This window comes from Salvia miltiorrhiza, chromosome 4 (genome assembly GCF_028751815.1).
Source record: "Salvia miltiorrhiza cultivar Shanhuang (shh) chromosome 4, IMPLAD_Smil_shh, whole genome shotgun sequence".
Lineage (NCBI taxonomy): Eukaryota > Viridiplantae > Streptophyta > Magnoliopsida > Lamiales > Lamiaceae > Salvia > Salvia miltiorrhiza.
Window position 1 is genome coordinate 18,708,333 of NC_080390.1, and position 19,044 is coordinate 18,727,376.

General features: G+C 37.2%; 2 protein-coding genes across 6 annotated transcripts; one reads left to right on the forward strand and one right to left on the reverse strand.

Annotated features, from left to right (window-relative positions):
• Positions 1 to 6,202: 6,202 nt before the first annotated feature.
• On the forward strand, positions 6,203 to 13,417 carry LOC131023670 (uncharacterized). 5 transcript variants are annotated; one of them, XM_057953215.1, is made up of 20 exons: positions 6,203 to 6,331; positions 6,776 to 6,837; positions 7,433 to 7,543; positions 7,777 to 7,833; positions 7,920 to 7,990; positions 8,619 to 8,718; positions 9,112 to 9,182; positions 9,347 to 9,447; positions 9,525 to 9,628; positions 9,742 to 9,795; positions 9,947 to 10,002; positions 10,079 to 10,117; positions 10,226 to 10,370; positions 10,662 to 10,843; positions 10,937 to 11,004; positions 11,226 to 11,298; positions 11,370 to 11,431; positions 11,511 to 12,438; positions 12,534 to 12,824; positions 12,976 to 13,417. In XM_057953215.1, exons 2-20 carry the CDS (start codon positions 6,781 to 6,783, stop codon positions 13,253 to 13,255), a joined length of 2,850 nt encoding a protein of 949 aa, XP_057809198.1. In that variant the 5' UTR covers positions 6,203 to 6,331; positions 6,776 to 6,780; the 3' UTR covers positions 13,256 to 13,417. The 5 variants fall into 5 exon arrangements, with proteins under 5 accessions (XP_057809198.1, XP_057809197.1, XP_057809199.1 ...); XM_057953214.1 differs by having other exon boundaries at positions 6,205 to 6,353; XM_057953216.1 differs by lacking the exon at positions 6,203 to 6,331 and adding an exon at positions 6,336 to 6,483.
• Positions 13,418 to 16,955: 3,538 nt separating this feature from the next.
• LOC131023671 (mitogen-activated protein kinase kinase kinase 18-like) lies at positions 16,956 to 18,327 on the reverse strand. The gene has a single exon (XM_057953220.1). The coding sequence runs from the start codon at positions 18,283 to 18,285 to the stop codon at positions 17,197 to 17,199; it is 1,089 nt and encodes a 362-aa protein (XP_057809203.1). The 5' UTR covers positions 18,286 to 18,327; the 3' UTR covers positions 16,956 to 17,196.
• Positions 18,328 to 19,044: the final 717 nt, after the last annotated feature.

A 19,044-nucleotide genomic window follows, 5' to 3' on the forward strand; every position in this document is an offset into this window, starting at 1 on the left:
GGTGACTTCTATGTACATGTTCTTTTTAGGGACTTCACGACGTTCTTTGAGGCGGGATAGCTCTCGACTTACCAAACCAAATTGATAGGGCAGTTGGGTGACAGCTGATTTGCCTAAGGATGATATATCTCTTCTTTAAACTTGCATAGCTTAGAAGCAATGTGAATAGGGACATCTTATGCTTTTCGGACTCGATTTGATTTTATGATTGTACTCAATTGAGGATATGTTTTGTATTTCAATAGCTAATTGCGATTTCTCATTTATTAATGCGAGAGCCACGCGGAGAAAGACAAAATAGCAAAAGAAAAGAGAGGAGCAAATGGAATGAAAAGTGGGAAGGGCTCGAAATGATGATGGGGAGATTTAACTCTGTGAAGAAATTCCGCATGGAAGAATAGGGACCTGCTCGTCAATAAAGAAGCTAGGTTCTTCATTCAGTTGACTATAAATTGAAAAATGACCGCTGTTTTGAGTGGATTTTGTCGCGTGGGGAAAGTTGATCATTGCTGCAGGAGATGTACAAGCATGGTTGCAAGCCTAATTGTGTCTCATACACAACCTTGTTAATACACTTACTCTGATCTCGCTGTTGTCGCTAAGCACAAAGGGTAAGAATTCTTGGGGACGAGTCTATTACGACATCACCGTTGTGATCAAGAGGCTATTATCATTGAGTACATGACTAATGATTGATCTTCTCTTCTTAATTATATGTATACTGAATGCTTCTAACTTTTAGAGAACTTTATGAATTATTGAACGGAAGAGAGGGATTTTATGTGTTGATGAACTGTTCAAACTCAAGGGATTTGATGTTCCTTATTACGGGATGTATTTTCAGGCATATTGTTTCAGTATCTATGCTTATGTTCATATTTTTTTTAGGGATTATTCTGTATTAGAAATTATATATGTGCATAATGGGGTGAAATTTAGTGGCCTTTGTTAGTTACTTGCAATGAAAATACTTGGATATTGTTAGTTTGATTTTTTGGGAGTGCAAAGCCATTAGAGGCCGCTACTGACTTGCTCGGGCAGCTGAAACTTCCCAGATTCTGTAAGCTTATAGTAACATTTAATTGGAGATTGGTACTTGTTTTACTTCGCCCTTCAGTGATGTCCGATTAAATGTGATATTGCCATTTTTAGTTGTCTAGTTGATTTGATTTCCAAGTTTGGGAATTGTGGGGCTGTATTTAATTGTTATATGTGGGCTTATTTACTTGAGATATGGGGAGTTGTGTTCAATTATTTTTGGGAAAATCTAGTTGCAATAAGCAACTTGGGTTATGCTGGAGTGCTAACCATTTGATGCCTGCAAGGTGGGAAAACGTTGAGATATGATCTCGCGGCATGAGCTCTTTAGATTTCGTTTTATTAATATTTTCGCGGCATGAGGACACATAGCGTCTAGCAGTGACTCGACGGAGAGTGCTCGAGCAACCCCGCTTTGTTTCGAGCAATATGTGCAAAGAGATGCACTTCTCCGAGATAGGCAGATACATGCTCAGCTCCAAAATGATTTGATTGAGCACGTTTCGAACCTCTAGGGCCGAAATAGTTATTTTAGGATATGTTTTTAAATTTAAGATTTATATAATTTTTTTAATGTAATTTTTAGGATTTTAAAATTAATGCAATTTAAATTTGAAGTAAATTATGTTATTTAAATTTGTGCAATTAAATTTAAATGAAAAATATAAAAATCAAAACTAAAAAAATCAAGTAAGCTATCAAGTCATCTCACTGTGGCCCCATTACTCATTGTGGTCCCTCCATCTATCAAGTAAGTTATCAAGTCATCCCACTGTGGATGCTCTAATTAATTGTAGTGACTAGAAAAATGGGCCCATCATATGATAGAAAAGGTAAATAAGTACTCCCTCCGTATATGGAAATAAGACCTAATTTGTTATTTTTGTCCGTCAATGAATGTATGTCCTAACATATTTTTAGTAATGGTTTGACTAATTTGTGGGCTCCTTTTTTCACTCAGTAACTTGTGGACTCTTTCTTTACTCACTAACTTCATTAACTATTTTCACTATTCGTAATTTGTGGACCATTTCTCCACTTATTAAATAAACAACACAATTATTTTAAAACTTGTGCTATTATTCTTTATTTTTTATTTTTAGGAACGAATGAAGTATATATTTGTAGTGGGCAAAATCCGTTAACTTGACTCAAGCCCAATTAACATCTCAAGCTGACCCAATGAGTCAAGCAACCGGGTCCATCCAGTCCGACAAGCTTCGAACCAACTTGGGTCGATAACGATGATAGTCCAATTACTTAAGAAAACTTGTTAGCCCAGCCCAATAAGTCAAATTAGAAAGGCTTAACTGGATTGACCCAGGTTGAATACTTCACTTCAAGACCAACCTGTCTGAACCGTCAGGCTGAATAATTCGCACTCAACCTGGCCCATCAAGTCAATCTGCCAAGCTAGCCAATCTGGCACGACCCTAAAAGGCCAGTCAGTCAAACATATTGGTCTATCTAGCCCAAAAAGCTATAGATCAACTTGAATCGATAACCAGGTCGGAGGTATCACATCTGGCCCAAGGGTTATCGCCCACCTTGTTGACGAAGTCACATGACCTAGCCATCAACCCTAAGAAACATCTTTCGCCAAGCTGACATAGTCAAATGGTGAATCTTTACGATCCCGTCCAAATCGCAACGACCTGGGAGATAAGGGCCTTGACGAGGCCAGACTGTAGAAACCCTAGCGGCTGGATGTCCACTATATAAACAGCCCGACTAGGTCATCAAAAAGGGACACACGAAATTCTACTTGCTCTCTCTACTTCTTGAATCATCTCTCTACTCTGCCGCCAGGCTGATTACTCTTCCTAACCGGAAATAGCCAGCGTGGCTTACCGCCGCTTCCCATATTCCATTATCACAACTCACTGTCACCGTTTCCACCCTCCGACGCCGCCTACAGCCTGGAATAATCGCGCACTCCAGCCTGCCTTTCTCTCTTATTTCAATTTGCTTATCATTCTATTATGCTATTCCGTTACTGACTTGAGTGTCGGAGGCTCTACGGTCGACACCCCCACCCGGTGCTCAACCTAGGGCTCTTACGTGTTCTTGTGTTGACAGGTTGCTAGTGCCCAATCTATTCGGACGTGCAGACGTCAACTTCAATTGTAGATTTTAGCCTCTACAATATTTAAGGATAATAAATTATGAGGTATTATCCAAAAATAAAATTTGATTAATTTTTATGGACGTCTGAAAATGTAGTAAACGAATGACTGTTTTTTTTTTTTGGAGGGATGAAGTGTATATAGCACCCAAAATACATGTATCATTAGTTTCTTGAAAATTTCATAAACTAATACTATGAGAGTGACTCATAATAATAACTAGCATTTGCACTCGTGCAACACACGAAAAATATTTTTATATTTTATTATATGTAAAGTTGATTATCATTTGATTATTATATAAAAATTCTAAATATAATTAAAAATACTATAATTAAGATAAATATATTTTAGTTTAATATAAAAATAATAAAGAATAATTCATATTAATAAAAAATGATATTGTGAAAAAAGAAAACAATATAAGTTAAAAGATAATTGAAAAAAATAGATTTATTCAAAAAAAAAAAGAGGAGAGAGGAGAGAGAATTTTCTTAAGTTTTAATCTTTAAATAAATACTCCCTCCGTCCCTGAAATGACTTCCTCTTTAGGGACGACACATGTTTTAATGAAAAGTTGTAAAGTGTATTGATAGTGAAGAAAATGTGATATAATTATTATTGAAAGTTGTGAAATGTGTTATAATTAGTATTGAGAGTGGTGAAAAGTGAAAAGTAAGAATAAATAAAGTATTATTAGTGGTGGGGGAGGTGTCCAAAAATGGAAAGAAAGAAAGATGAAGTTATTTGGGGGACGTCCCAAAATGGAAAAAGAGGAAGTTATTTTAGGGACAGAGGGAGTATAATTTTTATATTTTAAATCCAATATTTACATAACATATATCAAATTAAGCTCTTGTCATGATCTTTAATTTGATAAGTATATAAAATATTTTATAATTAGTCGAATTTCACAATTTAAAAAAAGAAATAAAATTGAAAAATAAGAAGTTAAAGAAAAAGAAAAAAAATGTATAGCTTATAAATAAACCTTCAATTTTATTTTAACTACAAAATTGCCACTCAATTTTAAAATTGATTTGAAATTGAAAACTTCCCTTTTAATAATAATAATAATAATAATAATAATAATAATAATAATAATAATAACCACTAATTGAGTACAAATACTTCCGAAGGTATTGTAAGTGTATTTATAATTATCATTTAATCATATAATATTATATTTTTACTTCCTACTAAAAAGTTATAAATTTAATTTTAGAAATTAAAATAATAGTATTTAATATAATTAATTTTTAGGGAAATACTTAATGTACTTATCATACACGATATAGAACAACAAATAATCTCTTAATGATGAATCTAACGAATCTTTTTCTTTTAAAAAACCCATCAAAACGAACATAAATTAATGAGAGCAAAAACAAAACTACAAAAGTGGAATCAACATCATTTATTAATGCCGCCTAATTCCTCACCCTTCGTGTTTTCTTTCTTTTTTTTTTATAAAAAAAAACATTAATAACAAAAGTGGAATCAACATCATTTATTAATGCCACCTAATTCCTCACCCTTCGTGTTTTCTTTCTTCTTTTTTTTTATAAAAAAAACATCATTTATTAATGTACGATCTTTAACTTAATTAATGTTAAAAAAAAATATTTAATGCTAAATAATGTACGATCTTTAAACTTGATTTTATAATTTATAATTTTAATCTAATTTTTGAATCGTTTTAATAATATCCCCAAATTTAGATTTGCAGTAATTCATGGGCATCCATTTTTTTTGGACCACTACTGAAAATCATGACTTAACATATTTATTCCAAATTTTGACTACAAATATCTTTAGGCGGCTACAAAATATTGTTATAGACATACATAACAAATATCTTTAGGCGGCTACAAAATATTGTTATAGACATACATAATACTTTTTGGCGCATGTATTGTTTTATATGTCCTGATAAAAGAATTGGTCTTGCATAAGGTAATAAATATGTAGCTTATTTTTTTTATACATTAAAATAAGAGTAAAATTTTGAAGTAACCAAAATGAAGCATAAAACACAATTTATGGCCACACATTGAAAAAACACAAATTTTAGCTATTTTTATTGATTTGGACGTTTTTATCCTTAATAAGGCGGACCGGGTAGGATCAGGCACGCGGGTCGCGTGCCGGGTCGGGTTAGTGCCATAAGTGCCCAAAATGATTATTTTATTTGGTTTTATTTTGGATTTCCGTTGGCACTTATGACACTATTTAGTGCCATAAGTGCCAACGAAAATCCAAAATAAAACCAAAGAAAATAATCATTTTGGGCACTTATGGCACTAATAGTGTCATAAGTGTCATTCGTGCAGCACAAATACAGAAACAACAACATCATTTAAACCCTAAATGGAACATCTAAACCCTAAATGGATAATCTAAATCGAACATCTAAATCTCAAATGGATAATCTAAACCCTAAATGGAATATCTAAACCCTAGGGGGAAGTGTGCACTTATGGCACTAATAGTGTCATACGTGCAGCACACAGATCAGATCAGATCTGCCATGGCTGAAATCGAAGGAGGCGGAGATCAGATCTGCCGATGGAGGAGGCGGCGCAACGATTAGATCAGATCCGCCGCCGCCTCATCAGACCATATCTGCCGCCGCCGCCTCATCCTCTACTCCGACGAATTCTGCCCAGGCGGCGCGCTGGAGAGAGAGAGGAGATGAGAAAGAGAGAGGAGAGAGCGGCAGCCGCTGGAGAGAGAGATGGAGGATCTCCTCCACCACCGCCGCGAGAGCTCCGATGAATTCTCCAAGCTCGGCGGCAGCAGCTCGGCGCCGCTGCCGCGCAGCCGCTGGAGAGAGAAAGAGAGGGAGATGAGAAAGAGAGAGGAGCCGCTGGAGAGAGAGAGAGAGGAGAGAGAAGGGTAGAATAGTCATGACATACAAAAAATAGCCAAAATTTATGTTTTTTTCAAATGGTGGACAAAATTTGATGTTGTAGGTTGAATAACACACCAAGTTGTACCAATGAAAATAGCGCTAACGAGACTGCTAAAAATGCCAAAAGAAAGGTTGACTTTATAACTGATTCATTCAAAACTCAAAAGCTTCAGTTACAAACCAACACAAAATCGTGTTCTGATTTCCACCACATTGCCTGCAAAATAGCATCTGCACTTTCCCAATCAATCCGGTAGTTATTCGCCGTTTCTAAGGTTTCTGATTTTTTTTCTGTTCTTCGCATTGATCATTCATCAATCTGATTTTGTTGTTCTGATTCTGCAATCATTCCCCATTTAATTCTCGATCGAAAGTTGTCGGGATTGAAGTTTTTCTGTTGTGATTGTGAGTGCTGTTACGTTAATTATTTTGGTTTTCTCAGTGAAACTTCTACATTTGAAGACATCGTTATATTTTTGATTTGGAGGAAGACACGCATGTTATGTAGGTTCAACGTTTGCTGGAGTTTCGATAACAAAATAAGGAAGCTTTAGGATCTTTGGTTATGGTTTTAATTATAGACTAGATGTTTTAGGAGATCACACGAGACGAATTTCTTCAGCCAATACATGCGTTATGGTATTTTGTCGCTACTGCATTTTAAGTGAAAGTCCACTATTTCCGCTTTTACTTACAGGAAATATGTCAGATAATGGTCTTGCTATTGGAGAAGGGAAGTCAGTTTCGCATGATGATAAGGTAGGTTGCCGATCCTCACTATTTGATTCTCGGCTATAGTTTGTCCTGTGTAACTCTCTATTTAATTTCTAGCAGATGTTGAGTTCCTTCATGGTTTTAATACAAAAATAAAGAACTCCCTTTGTTGTTATGCTGACCAGGAGTTGAAAATAGTAGTAGCAATCACTTCATCTTACATGAAAATGGCAATTTGTTGCAGTCACAAATTCATAATAGATTACTTTCTACATATGTACTGTTGGATCTTCACAATTTATCTTTAACTTATTCTTTTTCACTCTTTATTTCAATTACAACAATCAATATCTGATCCTTGCTCGTGCTCATTTGACGGAGTTTCAATATACCCCTTAGTTGGATGTCTGTACTAAAGATAACCATCAATCTATGAACTGGATTACAGTTTTCAAAATATTTTCATAGCACTTGAATTAGGAAGAACTGTCTACACTAATTGCTTTTGTTGTGCTGCCTTAACTCATCATTTAGGCCTTTTGCAACTTGGACTCTTAGTTTGTTAATTCGTGATCTGCAATTCTAGTTCATTATTTTTCACTATTATTGAGTTCATTCTCATTTTGTTGTAATTTTCCAGGTCAAGATTGATCCTGGGACGCCTCCATCTCTGACTTTGAAAAGGACACTGAACACTAAAGATTCTGTCCTTACTGAATTTGACCTTACTTTAAAAGAGAAAATCAGTATGGTACTTGTTCTGAACTTATATCATAAATTTCCTACCTCCATCATATTGGTATTGTTTAGAACTTATTCTTTTACATGCATCTCATTTCTGTGCATAGTTGTGGCCTGTTGGAACATATGCTTGCTACTGTAACTGCTACTGTAGATTACCTTAGCAGCAAAATCTTGCTCTCTTTATGTTTGAATTTAGTTCCTTTGTATATTTCAAGTAATATCTCCTTTTGTTTTCTCTAGGCCCCTATAGGTTATAGGCTATGGAGGCACCTTCGTGAGGAAAAATCCAGAGACAGCGTAAAGTTTCCCCGTAACTGAAATGAAACTTGAAATGGTTCAATGTTGGTTATGAAGAATGTGGTAATTCCCTACTGTTCTTGCAGGAGGTATTTCTTGATCCTTTTACAAAGCGCCCGACATCATCTTGCCATGGAGTTCCGCTAGGTGGTATAGGGTATAGCTACCATTCTTTCTTGTTTCCTTATATTTTAAACGTTGTAGTTCGTGACCCCTTATATAGGTTCAACTGATTAGCGATTTCTTTGGTAATAAAGATGGCAATGACATGGTACCTTCAACTCCTATAAAATTTTAAGTTGTAGAGATTTTCATTACTATGTTTTGATGAGTCTGTTGTCAACATATTGAAGTGCAACAAATGTCTACTCTTTTCAGTTGCAGCCTTTTGTACCATCCCAGTTCCTTTAAGAATCTAACTCTGAAGTACCATATGCTATGTTTGAACTGGTTGAAAGAATTTGCAACTGTGTGGGTCCTGGAACTAAGAATTGGCTTACAGGATTTAGGTCATGCCAACCTTTTCCATTTGTCAGATAACTTCCTAAATATTAACAAACATTCTGAGTCCGCTTTTCAAGGGGTTGCTTTCCTGATTTATTATCAACAAGAACATAGTACTCCCTTACACACTATTGTTCAAAGATAGGAAACAATCTCCTGTAGTGGAGACTGTTTCTAGTAAGTGAAACGAAATGGATAGATCCATCACACTATTTTTTTAAGTTGGTGCTGCCTACTTAGCCCAAGCAATCTTATTATCTACGAGCTGACACAATTTTCAGTGCTGGAAGCATTGGAAGAAGCTACAAGGGTGAATTTATGCGTTGGCAGCTGTTTCCTAGGATTTGTGAAGATGAACCTGTCATGGCAAACCAGTTTTCTGTAAGTGTTATATGATATTAGGCTCATACTCTGGTTTAATAAAACTGATGTTTCATCAAATTTACATCTAGAAGATTCACTACATTTATTGAATAGCAATTGAGCTAATATATTATCTAAGCTTTAATCTGAGCGATGTTCCTGCAATTCCAGAACATCTTAAAAAATGCTGGTCCTCTAGTGACAAACATGAATAATAAAATTATTATTAAAGGAAGGTGGTCTATGTTTATGATCCCAAAAAGGATATCTCTTTTATTATGCATATGGATATGGATATGGATATAGTTTGACAAGCAAAACTTCAGCTAAAGATAGTTGTTAAATATTATATTTTGGCCTATAATTGCTTTTAAATGATGATTTACTTTTAGCATGTTTCTACCTGCTCAGGTATTTGTTTCAAGACCGAATGGTGAAAGGTTTTCTAGTGTACTGTGCCCAAAGAACCCAGAAAAATTGAAGTGAGTACACATACTTAATCTAGTATCCTATTTCTTGTTAGAGAATATGCTTTTTGGAAACTACTTTTTAGGATATAATGAGATAGTGGTAATTGCATCTTTAAGAAAAATAAAGTTGTAATACAAAATTATATTTTCTGCTGTAAAAAAATGTGGACAAACAGGGAAAGTTCAGCTTCTGGGATAGGGTCTTGGGACTGGAATCTTGATGGAAGAAACTCCACATACCATGCATTATTTCCAAGGGCTTGGACTGTATATAATGGTAATTTTAGTATTTTTGCTAGTTTTAATTCCTACCTTATTGTTCATAAATCTCACAGACTCTTCTTTCCAATGAAGGTGAACCTGATCCAGATCTAAAAATTGTATGTCGCCAACTTTCGCCAATTATCCCTAATAACTACAAGGATAGCAGCTTCCCTGTGGCAGTTTTTACTTACACGGTATGATAATCTTCTCTTGACTTACCTACACCTATGACTCCTACAAATATAGATTTGTAAAAGATGTGGGTTTGGTAGCCCTGACTTGAAGAGTTTCTCCTTGTTTGTGTCAGTTATCTAATTTGGGAAGAACAGAAGCGAAAGCGACCATGCTCTTTAGCTGGGCAGTGAGTTCTCTTTCTTACTGACTTCTTGAATAATTAATATTGCAATTACTATAATATGCTGCATCCTCCTATAGTGACGATAATATACCATTATTCACTCATTGACCTGCATGGATGGGAACATCTGATAGTTCTTATTCTTATGTACTAGAATTCTGTTGGTGGGGAATCGGGCCTCTCTGGTCACCATTTTAATTCAAGATTTAGGTAAAGACTCAACTTACTTCCAAGTGATATTGTTATGTCTGTCTTCAATCTGATCTAGATAATTTTGTTTCTCCAGGGCAGAGGATAATGTCAGTGGAGTTCTCTTGCACCATATGTAAGTGCCTGTTCTTCTTATTAGTGATACAAATTAACTTGATCTTATGGACCCAGTGTATCTGTTTGTATAGTTTCTTTGAGTTTATTAATTCCTCTTAAAATGTAGGACTGGGAATGGTCGGCCCTCACTGAATTTTGCAATTGCAGCTGAAGCAACAAATGTAGTTCATGTATCTGAGTGCCCGTGTTTTGTAATATCCGGAAACTCTGAGGGCATCACAGCAAGGGACATGTGGTGCGAAATTAAAGAGGTAGGATTGCACATTATTGCTCAAACCAGAAATTTTGCTGTTTGAACCATACATCAAAATTATGGCGAGGCTTCCTTATATAAATTTGTATCAGTCAATCATGTGTTAATAACTAATACATCTTTTAAAGTAGTCTTAACTGTTTTTGCATGCCATAGTGTAAGAAGACAAAACCTAAATATAGTTAAAAGAAAAGTAACCTTTGTACTTTTGTTATATATAGTATAATTTTGAGCTTCAAAGTTTCAGTATCATCATTTTTTCCAGACTGACTCAGTCCTGTCTAATTAGCGTGGATCATTTGACCACCTAAATTCTGAAGAAATGTCAGCACCTTCTGAACCCGGTTCACTTATTGGGGCAGCCGTTGCAGCTTCTTTGACTATTCCTGCAGGAACTGTACAAAGTGTTACATTTTCTTTGGCATGGGCTTGCTCAGAAATAAACTTTCAGGCAGGAAGAACCTATCACAGGCATGTAAACAAATGCTCGTTTAATTCGTGTATGCTATTTATATATGCTTCTTTCTTTTCCACATTGACTCAGTAAATCAACTTTGTTTTCAGGCGTTATACCGAATTCTATGGCACCCATGGTAACATGGCATCAAGTATTGCTCATGATGCTATTGTTGGTAATCTCTCAGTAACTTAAATTCTGATCCTTTACTCTTAATAAATTCTGTAAGGACAAAATGTTCAACTCTAGTCATAGGAGAGCACTTTTGCACCTTATATTTCTATTTATTCTAATGTGATTTTCCTTTTTAATAGTATAAGACATTCAGATTAATGTGTTTATATATTTAGTTTTTAACTTTTATCTCGCTTCTCTTTTGTATAAACACAACCATAGAACGTTATCGTTGGGAGTCAGAAATTGAAGCATGGCAAAGACCTATTCTTGAAGACAAGAGACTTCCTGAATGGTAGGTGTTTCTGTTTTATTGATTGTTAGTACAGTTTGACAGGTAACATTTTTTTCAATGGTCTATTGCAGGTACCCACCCACTCTTTTCAATGAATTGTACTATCTTAACTCAGGGGGAACAATTTGGACAGGTGATTGAGTAATGGAGTGTGTTGAGAGGGTGACAGACTTTAGCGTCTTGATATTTTCTCTTTCTTTCTTCTTCTTCAGATGGATCTCCGCCAATACATAGTATACGTACTGTTGGTGAAAGAAAGTTTTCCCTTGACAGATTAAGCTCAGCGAGTAGTGGTACAGTCAATACCACTCAGGAAAATGACACAGCAATAAACATCCTTGAAAGGATGACAACAATACTTCAGGATGTTCATACTTCTGCATCAATGAGTTCTGCTCTCGGAACAAACTTGCTTCAGAAAGGAGAGGAAAATGTGGGCCAGTTCCTGTACCTCGAAGGGATTGAATATCACATGTGTAACACACATGATGTCCATTTTTATGCGTCATTTGCACTAACCATGCTGTTCCCCAAACTTGAGCTCAGCGTACAAAGAGACTATGCTGCTGCAGTGATGATGCATGATCCTAGTAGGATGATACTTTTACAGGATGGAACATGTGTCCAGAGAAAAGTTCTCGGTGCTGTTCCTCATGATATTGGAATGAGAGATCCATGGTTTGAATTAAATTTTTACAACCTTCACAATACAGATAGGTGGAAAGACTTGAATCCGAAGTTTGTGCTCCAAGCTTACAGAGATGTCGTTGCCACAGGTGATAAAGAGTTTGCTCGAGCAGTGTGGCCATCAGTCTATGTTGCACTGGCTTACATGGAACAGTTTGACAAGGACGGAGATGGCATGATAGAAAATGAAGGGTTTCCAGATCAGACATACGATACATGGTCTGTATCTGGTGTGAGTGCATACTGTGGGGGTCTATGGGTGGCAGCTTTGCAGGCTGCTTCAGCACTTGCTCATGTGGTTGGGGACAAGGGTTCTGAAGACTACTTCTGGTTTAGGTTTGAGAAAGCAAAGAAGGTGTATGAAAAGTTGTGGAACGGATCGTATTTTAATTATGATAACAGCGGCAGCAGTAATGGCTCATCCATTCAGGCTGATCAATTGGCTGGGCAATGGTATGTGAATTTTGTTTAAAGGTTTTCTCATCTTTTGTAGGAACAGAATCCGTTATTTTCTTTTTCACTTCCATCACATTTTAAACGTTTTCTAGGTATGCTCGAGCTTGTGGTCTTTTACCTATTGTTGATGAAATAAAGGCGAAAAAAGCACTTGAGACAGTATACAACTTCAATGTATTGAAGGTGAAAAATGGGCAGATAGGGGCAGCAAATGGAATGCTGCCAAATGGAGAAGCTGATATGTGTACATTGCAGTCAAGAGAAATATGGAGTGGGATTACATACGCTGTTGCGGCAGGCATGATCCATGAAAATATGGTAGAAACAGCATTCAAAACTGCGGTGGGCGTGTATGAAGTAGCCTGGGCAGATGAGGGTAAAGGGTAAGTTGAGTTGCCACTCAATTAAATTATGTATATCCTTAACTAAGAAAGGTGCGGTTCAAATAAAAACTTCTTATAATGAGAATTGTGAGAACTCTTGCACCAAACATGTTATGCAACTACTGAACCTATACATTTATTCTTTTGAAAGATATGCATTCCAGACGCCCGAGGGTTGGGACTTTGAAGGGCGGTATAGATCTCTTGGTTACATGCGTCCTCTGGCAATCTGGGCGATGCAATGGGCACTAACACGACAGAATAAGTTGCCATTGCCAGAAATGAAGGAAGAGATCGAAGAAGAAGCTGTGGTGAAGCAACATAATGGATTCACCAGAGTGGCTCGTCTGCTGAAGCAGTCTGATGAAGCCGACTCCAGGAGTCTTTTCCAGGTGGTGTTTGATTACACCTGCAAAAGGATGTTGGCTTGAAAAAGCATCTATCAGAGCTCCTTTATCACTTCAATATACACCATTATTCTTTTCAATATTTTTCCAGAATACAATTACCAAATGTGTATTGACAGATACAGACCCTGCATGTTTGTATTTGTGGGGAAGATCTTAATAAAGTAACGAGGATAGCTTTGTTTATGCCTTCTGTTTTGGCATGTGCTAAAAAGTCCTACGAAATTCAACTTCGTAAAACTAAAGCAATTGGAATGTGATACGGGGGACCAACTCATTTGATCTCGTCTCTCTGCAACTATATTTGTACATGTGGAGAAATGGTTCATATTAAAAACGAAAAAACAAAAAGAGAAACATCATTGTAAATTGTATAAATAAAAAGCATTATTACTAAAAAACATTATCATTAAAAAAATATATGAAACAATAGGTATCGAAATTACAAACACAATTTTTAGCCCCAGTTGAAAAAAACTAAATTTTGGCCAATTTTTAAGCGGTGTGACTAACATACCCTTCTAACTCGTTGGATCCTCAGATCCAGCACCTACCCGGTTCAAAATTCACCCTTCAGATCCCAGCTTCCCTCCTCTCTTTCTCTCTTCCGCGTTGATGAAGAGCAGAAATCAGTAGAGTACCGTCGTGATTCCAATTCCGCCGGAGTGCTTCCCTCTCTCTCTCTCTCTCTCTCTCTCTCTCTCTCTCTCTTCCGCGTCGATGAAGAAACATAAATCGGTAGAGTACTGTTGTGATTCCAATTCCGCAGTCGTGCTTCCCTCCTCTCTCTCTCGCCGCTTTCGACGAATTTGCAGTGACCCCGCGAGTTTTGGTACGAGATTTTATTTTGTTTGTTTGTTTCATGTGTTTTATCTTCTTCACATCACGATTTCTTCATTATGTTGATGTTGTTTCTGTATTTGTGTTGTGCACGTATGACACTTATGGTTTAGTGTCATAAGTGCCAAAAGGACCATTTTAAACACTTCCCCGTAGGGTTTAGATGTTCCATTTAGGGTTTAAATTATCCATTTAGGGTTTAGATGATCAATTTAGGATTTTTTGTTTGTTTGTTTGTTTCATGTGCTTCATCTTCTTCACATCATGATTTCTTGATTATATTGTTGTTGTTTCTGTATTTGTGCTGCACGTATGACACTTATGGCACTGATATTGCCATAAGTGCCAAGATGACCATTTTACTTAGTTTATTTTGGATTTTCGTTGGCACTTATGGCCATTTCCGTTGGATTTTCGTTGGACTATTTAGTGTCATAAGTGCCAACGGAAATTCAAAATAAAACCAAGTAAAATCTTGGCACTTATGACACTAATAGTGCCATAAGTGCCTAACCCGACCAGGCACGCGACCGCGTACCTAATCCTACCGGGTCCGCCTAATTAAGGGTAAAAACGTCCGAAATCGTTAAAAATGCCAAATTTTATGTTTTTTCAATGAGTGACCATAAATTGTGTTTTATGCTTCATTTTGGCTATTTCAAAATTTCGCTCAAAATATATTTTATATATAAATAAAAGTGTTAATGGTGCAAATTATGCTATATGGATAGTGAAAATCACATTTTAGTCACCAACTTAATTTCAATAAATTCTAGCCAACTTTGACGAAGAGACTTTCTTTTTTTTTAAACACACCCGAGAGGTGGAGGGTTAGGCAGACCCCCTACCTGTAAATAATCATCAACCAGTATCTCATATATGACGTTGCCCAAAAGTGACAACTCCCCAAAGAATCGACGAGGAAAAACAAAGGATTATCAGACAAACAGCATACATAGATGTAGCCCAAAAAAAACTACACCCAGAAGATAAACAAAACCAAATAAAAAAGGGAACAACCCAAGACGATCTAACTACGGAGAGACTTAAATACTCTTACTTTAACTTCAATCAAATTTACCTTCAGCCACCTCATCTTTTTCTCTCTATCATTTTTTTATGCAAAGACATCAGTCTTCTCATCTTCTCTCTCTCTCTCTGTCTCACAGTATACAGAAACCAAACACACGCAGAGACAACACTTCGTCGTCTTCTTCATTCCGAGGAACAACCGTCCCCACCACCACCCCTTTCTCACCTCTCACCCTCTGTTTCACTTTTTCTTTATCTCTCTTTCTTCCTCTCTTTGTTTTCACACCCACACACTTAGAGATCATTGCCGCCACCTTCTTCTTCGGCGGTAATAATCGCCTCATATCGTCACGGCCAAGGCCACAATCACCACCTCTCTACTCACGAAAGAAGACAATAATACCACGCCGCCACCGTCACCACTCTTTTCTCCCCAAATCCAATGGCAATACTCAAGCCACCACTGTCATCCTAACTCTAGCCCTTGAACCTTCTTAACCGGTAAGGAGCAAGAGCAGCGCAGACGACTCAGCTAAAAACCAAGCCCAATCTCTGTTTCAACAAACACAACACCAACGTGTTACGCTTCTTCTTCCATTTTTTTTCTCAAACTCTATTCCTACGTTCTTATCTATGTATTGAAATTTCTATTTCATTTGTAAAAAGCTTTGCATCTTTGTTTTGTTGTGGGCAGAAGATATATATATATATATATATATATATATATATATATATATAGGGAGAGGTTCAAATAAGAACCACTAAATAAAATTAGAACATAGAACCATTTTAAGCCATTCGATCATCAAGATCTACGGTGGATGCATCATCTTGGTAGATGAATGCAGATCCTGGGTTCGAATCCTGAAGGGAGCAAAAATTTTATTATTTTCGGATGCATTAAATTTAATAGCGAATGCATTAATTTATATAGTAGATGCATTGATTTTAATAGTTCTTATGTTCTCACCATAAGTGTGGTTCTCACTATAACCGCACCCTATATATATATATATATATATATATATATATATATATATAGATCGATTGTGATATTTTGGTGTTAAAATTATTATGTTATATGAGTATAATGAAAAATAACACATAAATCTACTATGAGTTGAGAATAAACTTTGAGAGTTTTGGCTATGTTTGCTCTTATTTTGAATGTCGCACCAACTTTTCGTACGAATGGTATGAAAAAACCACATTCACATCATTATTTTCAACAATTGATGCACAACACTTGGTACAAAATGGTATGAATTAACCTCATTCATACCATTCGTGCCAAGAACTATCGCGTCAACTCTTGATACAAATTGTACAAATAAACCATTAACACCATTCGTTCCAACAACTAGCGAACAATGATACGAATGAACCTCATTCCAACCATCCGTGCCAAAAGCTATCGCACCAACACTTGGTATGAATTGTACTACTTAATAAATCCCACTCAAACCATGTGTTCCAACAATTGGCGCACAAATTTAGATTTGGATATGCAAATTGAAGAAATCGATTTATATTTAAAAACATAATAGATCTGGTGGAAACTGAAGCCGGCCAAACAAGGCTGCGTGCGACGACTGTAAATGTTGTCAGATCAATGTTTGTGGCGACACAACGAAAGAAGTAGGGTTCACAGAGAATTTTCATAGAAAGATATATAATTTTGTCCGAATTTCTTAAAATTGTTAAATTAAGTTGATGAACGCCTTTTAATTTTATTCACTTTCTATAATAGCTATCTCAAAATTTATATATCTGAAAAAGATACAATATTAAAAAAGCAATGTTTTTATGTTCTCAAGATAGGGGCCGAATGGTTTTTACAAGATGTCATATGTGCATGCATATATGTAACATATATTTTTAAAATTTACAAATTATGAATCATGGAGGCGCAGAACATGCCTGCAGATTGAATATATATACAGCCTCTAAAAATACCAATAACATTTTCACATCACTTTACATAAAGTTGAGATCATGAATGAATCTCAAGAGTAGAAGAAAAGCCAAAGCTACAGAAGAACCTAAGCACTGCCCTATTTTTCTATACAAAAAAGGCACAACACCTTACATTACTATCTGGTCCTCACAGTGATCCACCCATCCGATGCATCAGAATGATCTTCCGACGCATTTCTGGACTGCAACTTAAGCTTCATCGAGAAGGGAATTCTCCTGGCAAATTCGTCGTCTTCGTCGTCGCTGCTGCAGCATGAATCCGAATCATAACCTGCAGCAACGTCCAACACACTAGTCGGGGACAAGGCGACGTCCCCCATCCTCAGAAAGGGGTGGTCGAGCAGCATCTCGCTCGACCACCTCTTGCTCGGGTCCCTGTCCAGGCATCTGGACAGGAAATCCAAACCCCCCGCGGAGAAATCTGCGGGGAAGTCGGGAAGGTCATCCCCCTGGGAGATCCTGAGCATGGCGGCCATGGGGTTGTTGTGTTCCCCGCACGGCCACGGGGGCCTGCCCGTGGCCATCTCGATAACCGTGCACCCGAGCGACCAGATGTCCGCGGCGAAGTCAAGGCTCTGGTCGCGGAGGACCTCGGGGGCCATCCAGAGGGGAGTCCCTCCTATGGTCCCTTTGCAATGATTCTTCTTCCTCTTGGCGCATCCGAAGTCGGTGAGCTTGACGGTGCCGGAGGCGCCGACGAGGACGTTGTTGCACTTGATGTCGGAGTGCACGATGCCGTTGCGGTGGAGGTAGTTGAGGCCGAGGAGGATCTGCCTAGTGTAGAGGCGGATGACCTTCTCTTGGAGGGCGCCGCCGAATTTCTGCATCATGTCGGAGATGCTGCCGCCGCCCATGTACTCGAAGAAGAGGCTGCACTTGCCGGCGTCGCCGCCGTCTTTGCCCATGCACTTGACGATGTAGGGGGAGTCGAGGTTGTGGAGGATGTCGGCCTCGTTCTTGAGGGAGGCGATGCCGGCCTCGGTGGTGGCGGATTTGACGACGAAGAGGGAGCCGGTGGTGGTGTCGATGGCGAGGTTCACGGTGCCGAAGGATCCCGATCCGATCACGTCGCCCTTGAGCCACTCGCAGCATTGCCATTTGCCTCTCATGTCTTCCAAATAACTCAGCTCTTGTGCTTGTTTCAACTCGCCTTCCATAGCTTCAAATTCAAGAGCGGCTTCCACAGAATGGAACACCGCTCTCATCAACAAAAACTTGGATTGGAAGCTCACAAATTATATTTAACCAATTTGGTTATATGTTAATGTGAGTAGAATGTGTGATTGGTGATCCTGCATTATCGGAATTCATGCATCAATGCCGCTGTTTCTTCTTAATGCTTCCTTTTTTTCACTTCACATAATTCGGTCTACAATTTTTTATTTTTTTTTCCCTTCTTTTTCTGAATTGGATAAATAAAAATTCTAAAAAGCCACGTCAAAGTGGACTCAAATTTGAGACCATCGACTTTACCGAGCACAAAGTTTTTTCAAACTCGTAATTTTGGCCGTTTTATAAATGCACGATAATTTTTTTTGAACTTGCAATTGCACGATAAATTCTCAAAAATTTGGCATAAATATGAAAAATTAAGTGTAATGACCCGCTCTTTTATATATATTAAATCCAGTATTTTGTGTTTATTATTTTTCATCAGTGAATGGAACCGATAATTATCCGGATATGAATTCAGCTTATGATCCTGAATTTATATTATTGAAGCAGTCAGTGATGTTTTTCAAAAGTTATAACTGACTTAGCGAAGTCATGTTATTTATTGAGCGAGATGAGACTATCGATTCTATTATTTATAATTACTTAAGTTGTGGATTATTTCCGACTCGTGAGTTAATTAAATCTGCGGATTTAATTTAGACATCAGAACAACGAATGAATTAAATCTACGGATTTAATTTAGATTCATTTTACAACCTGTCAATTCTAGCAAGGCGGAAAATCATATG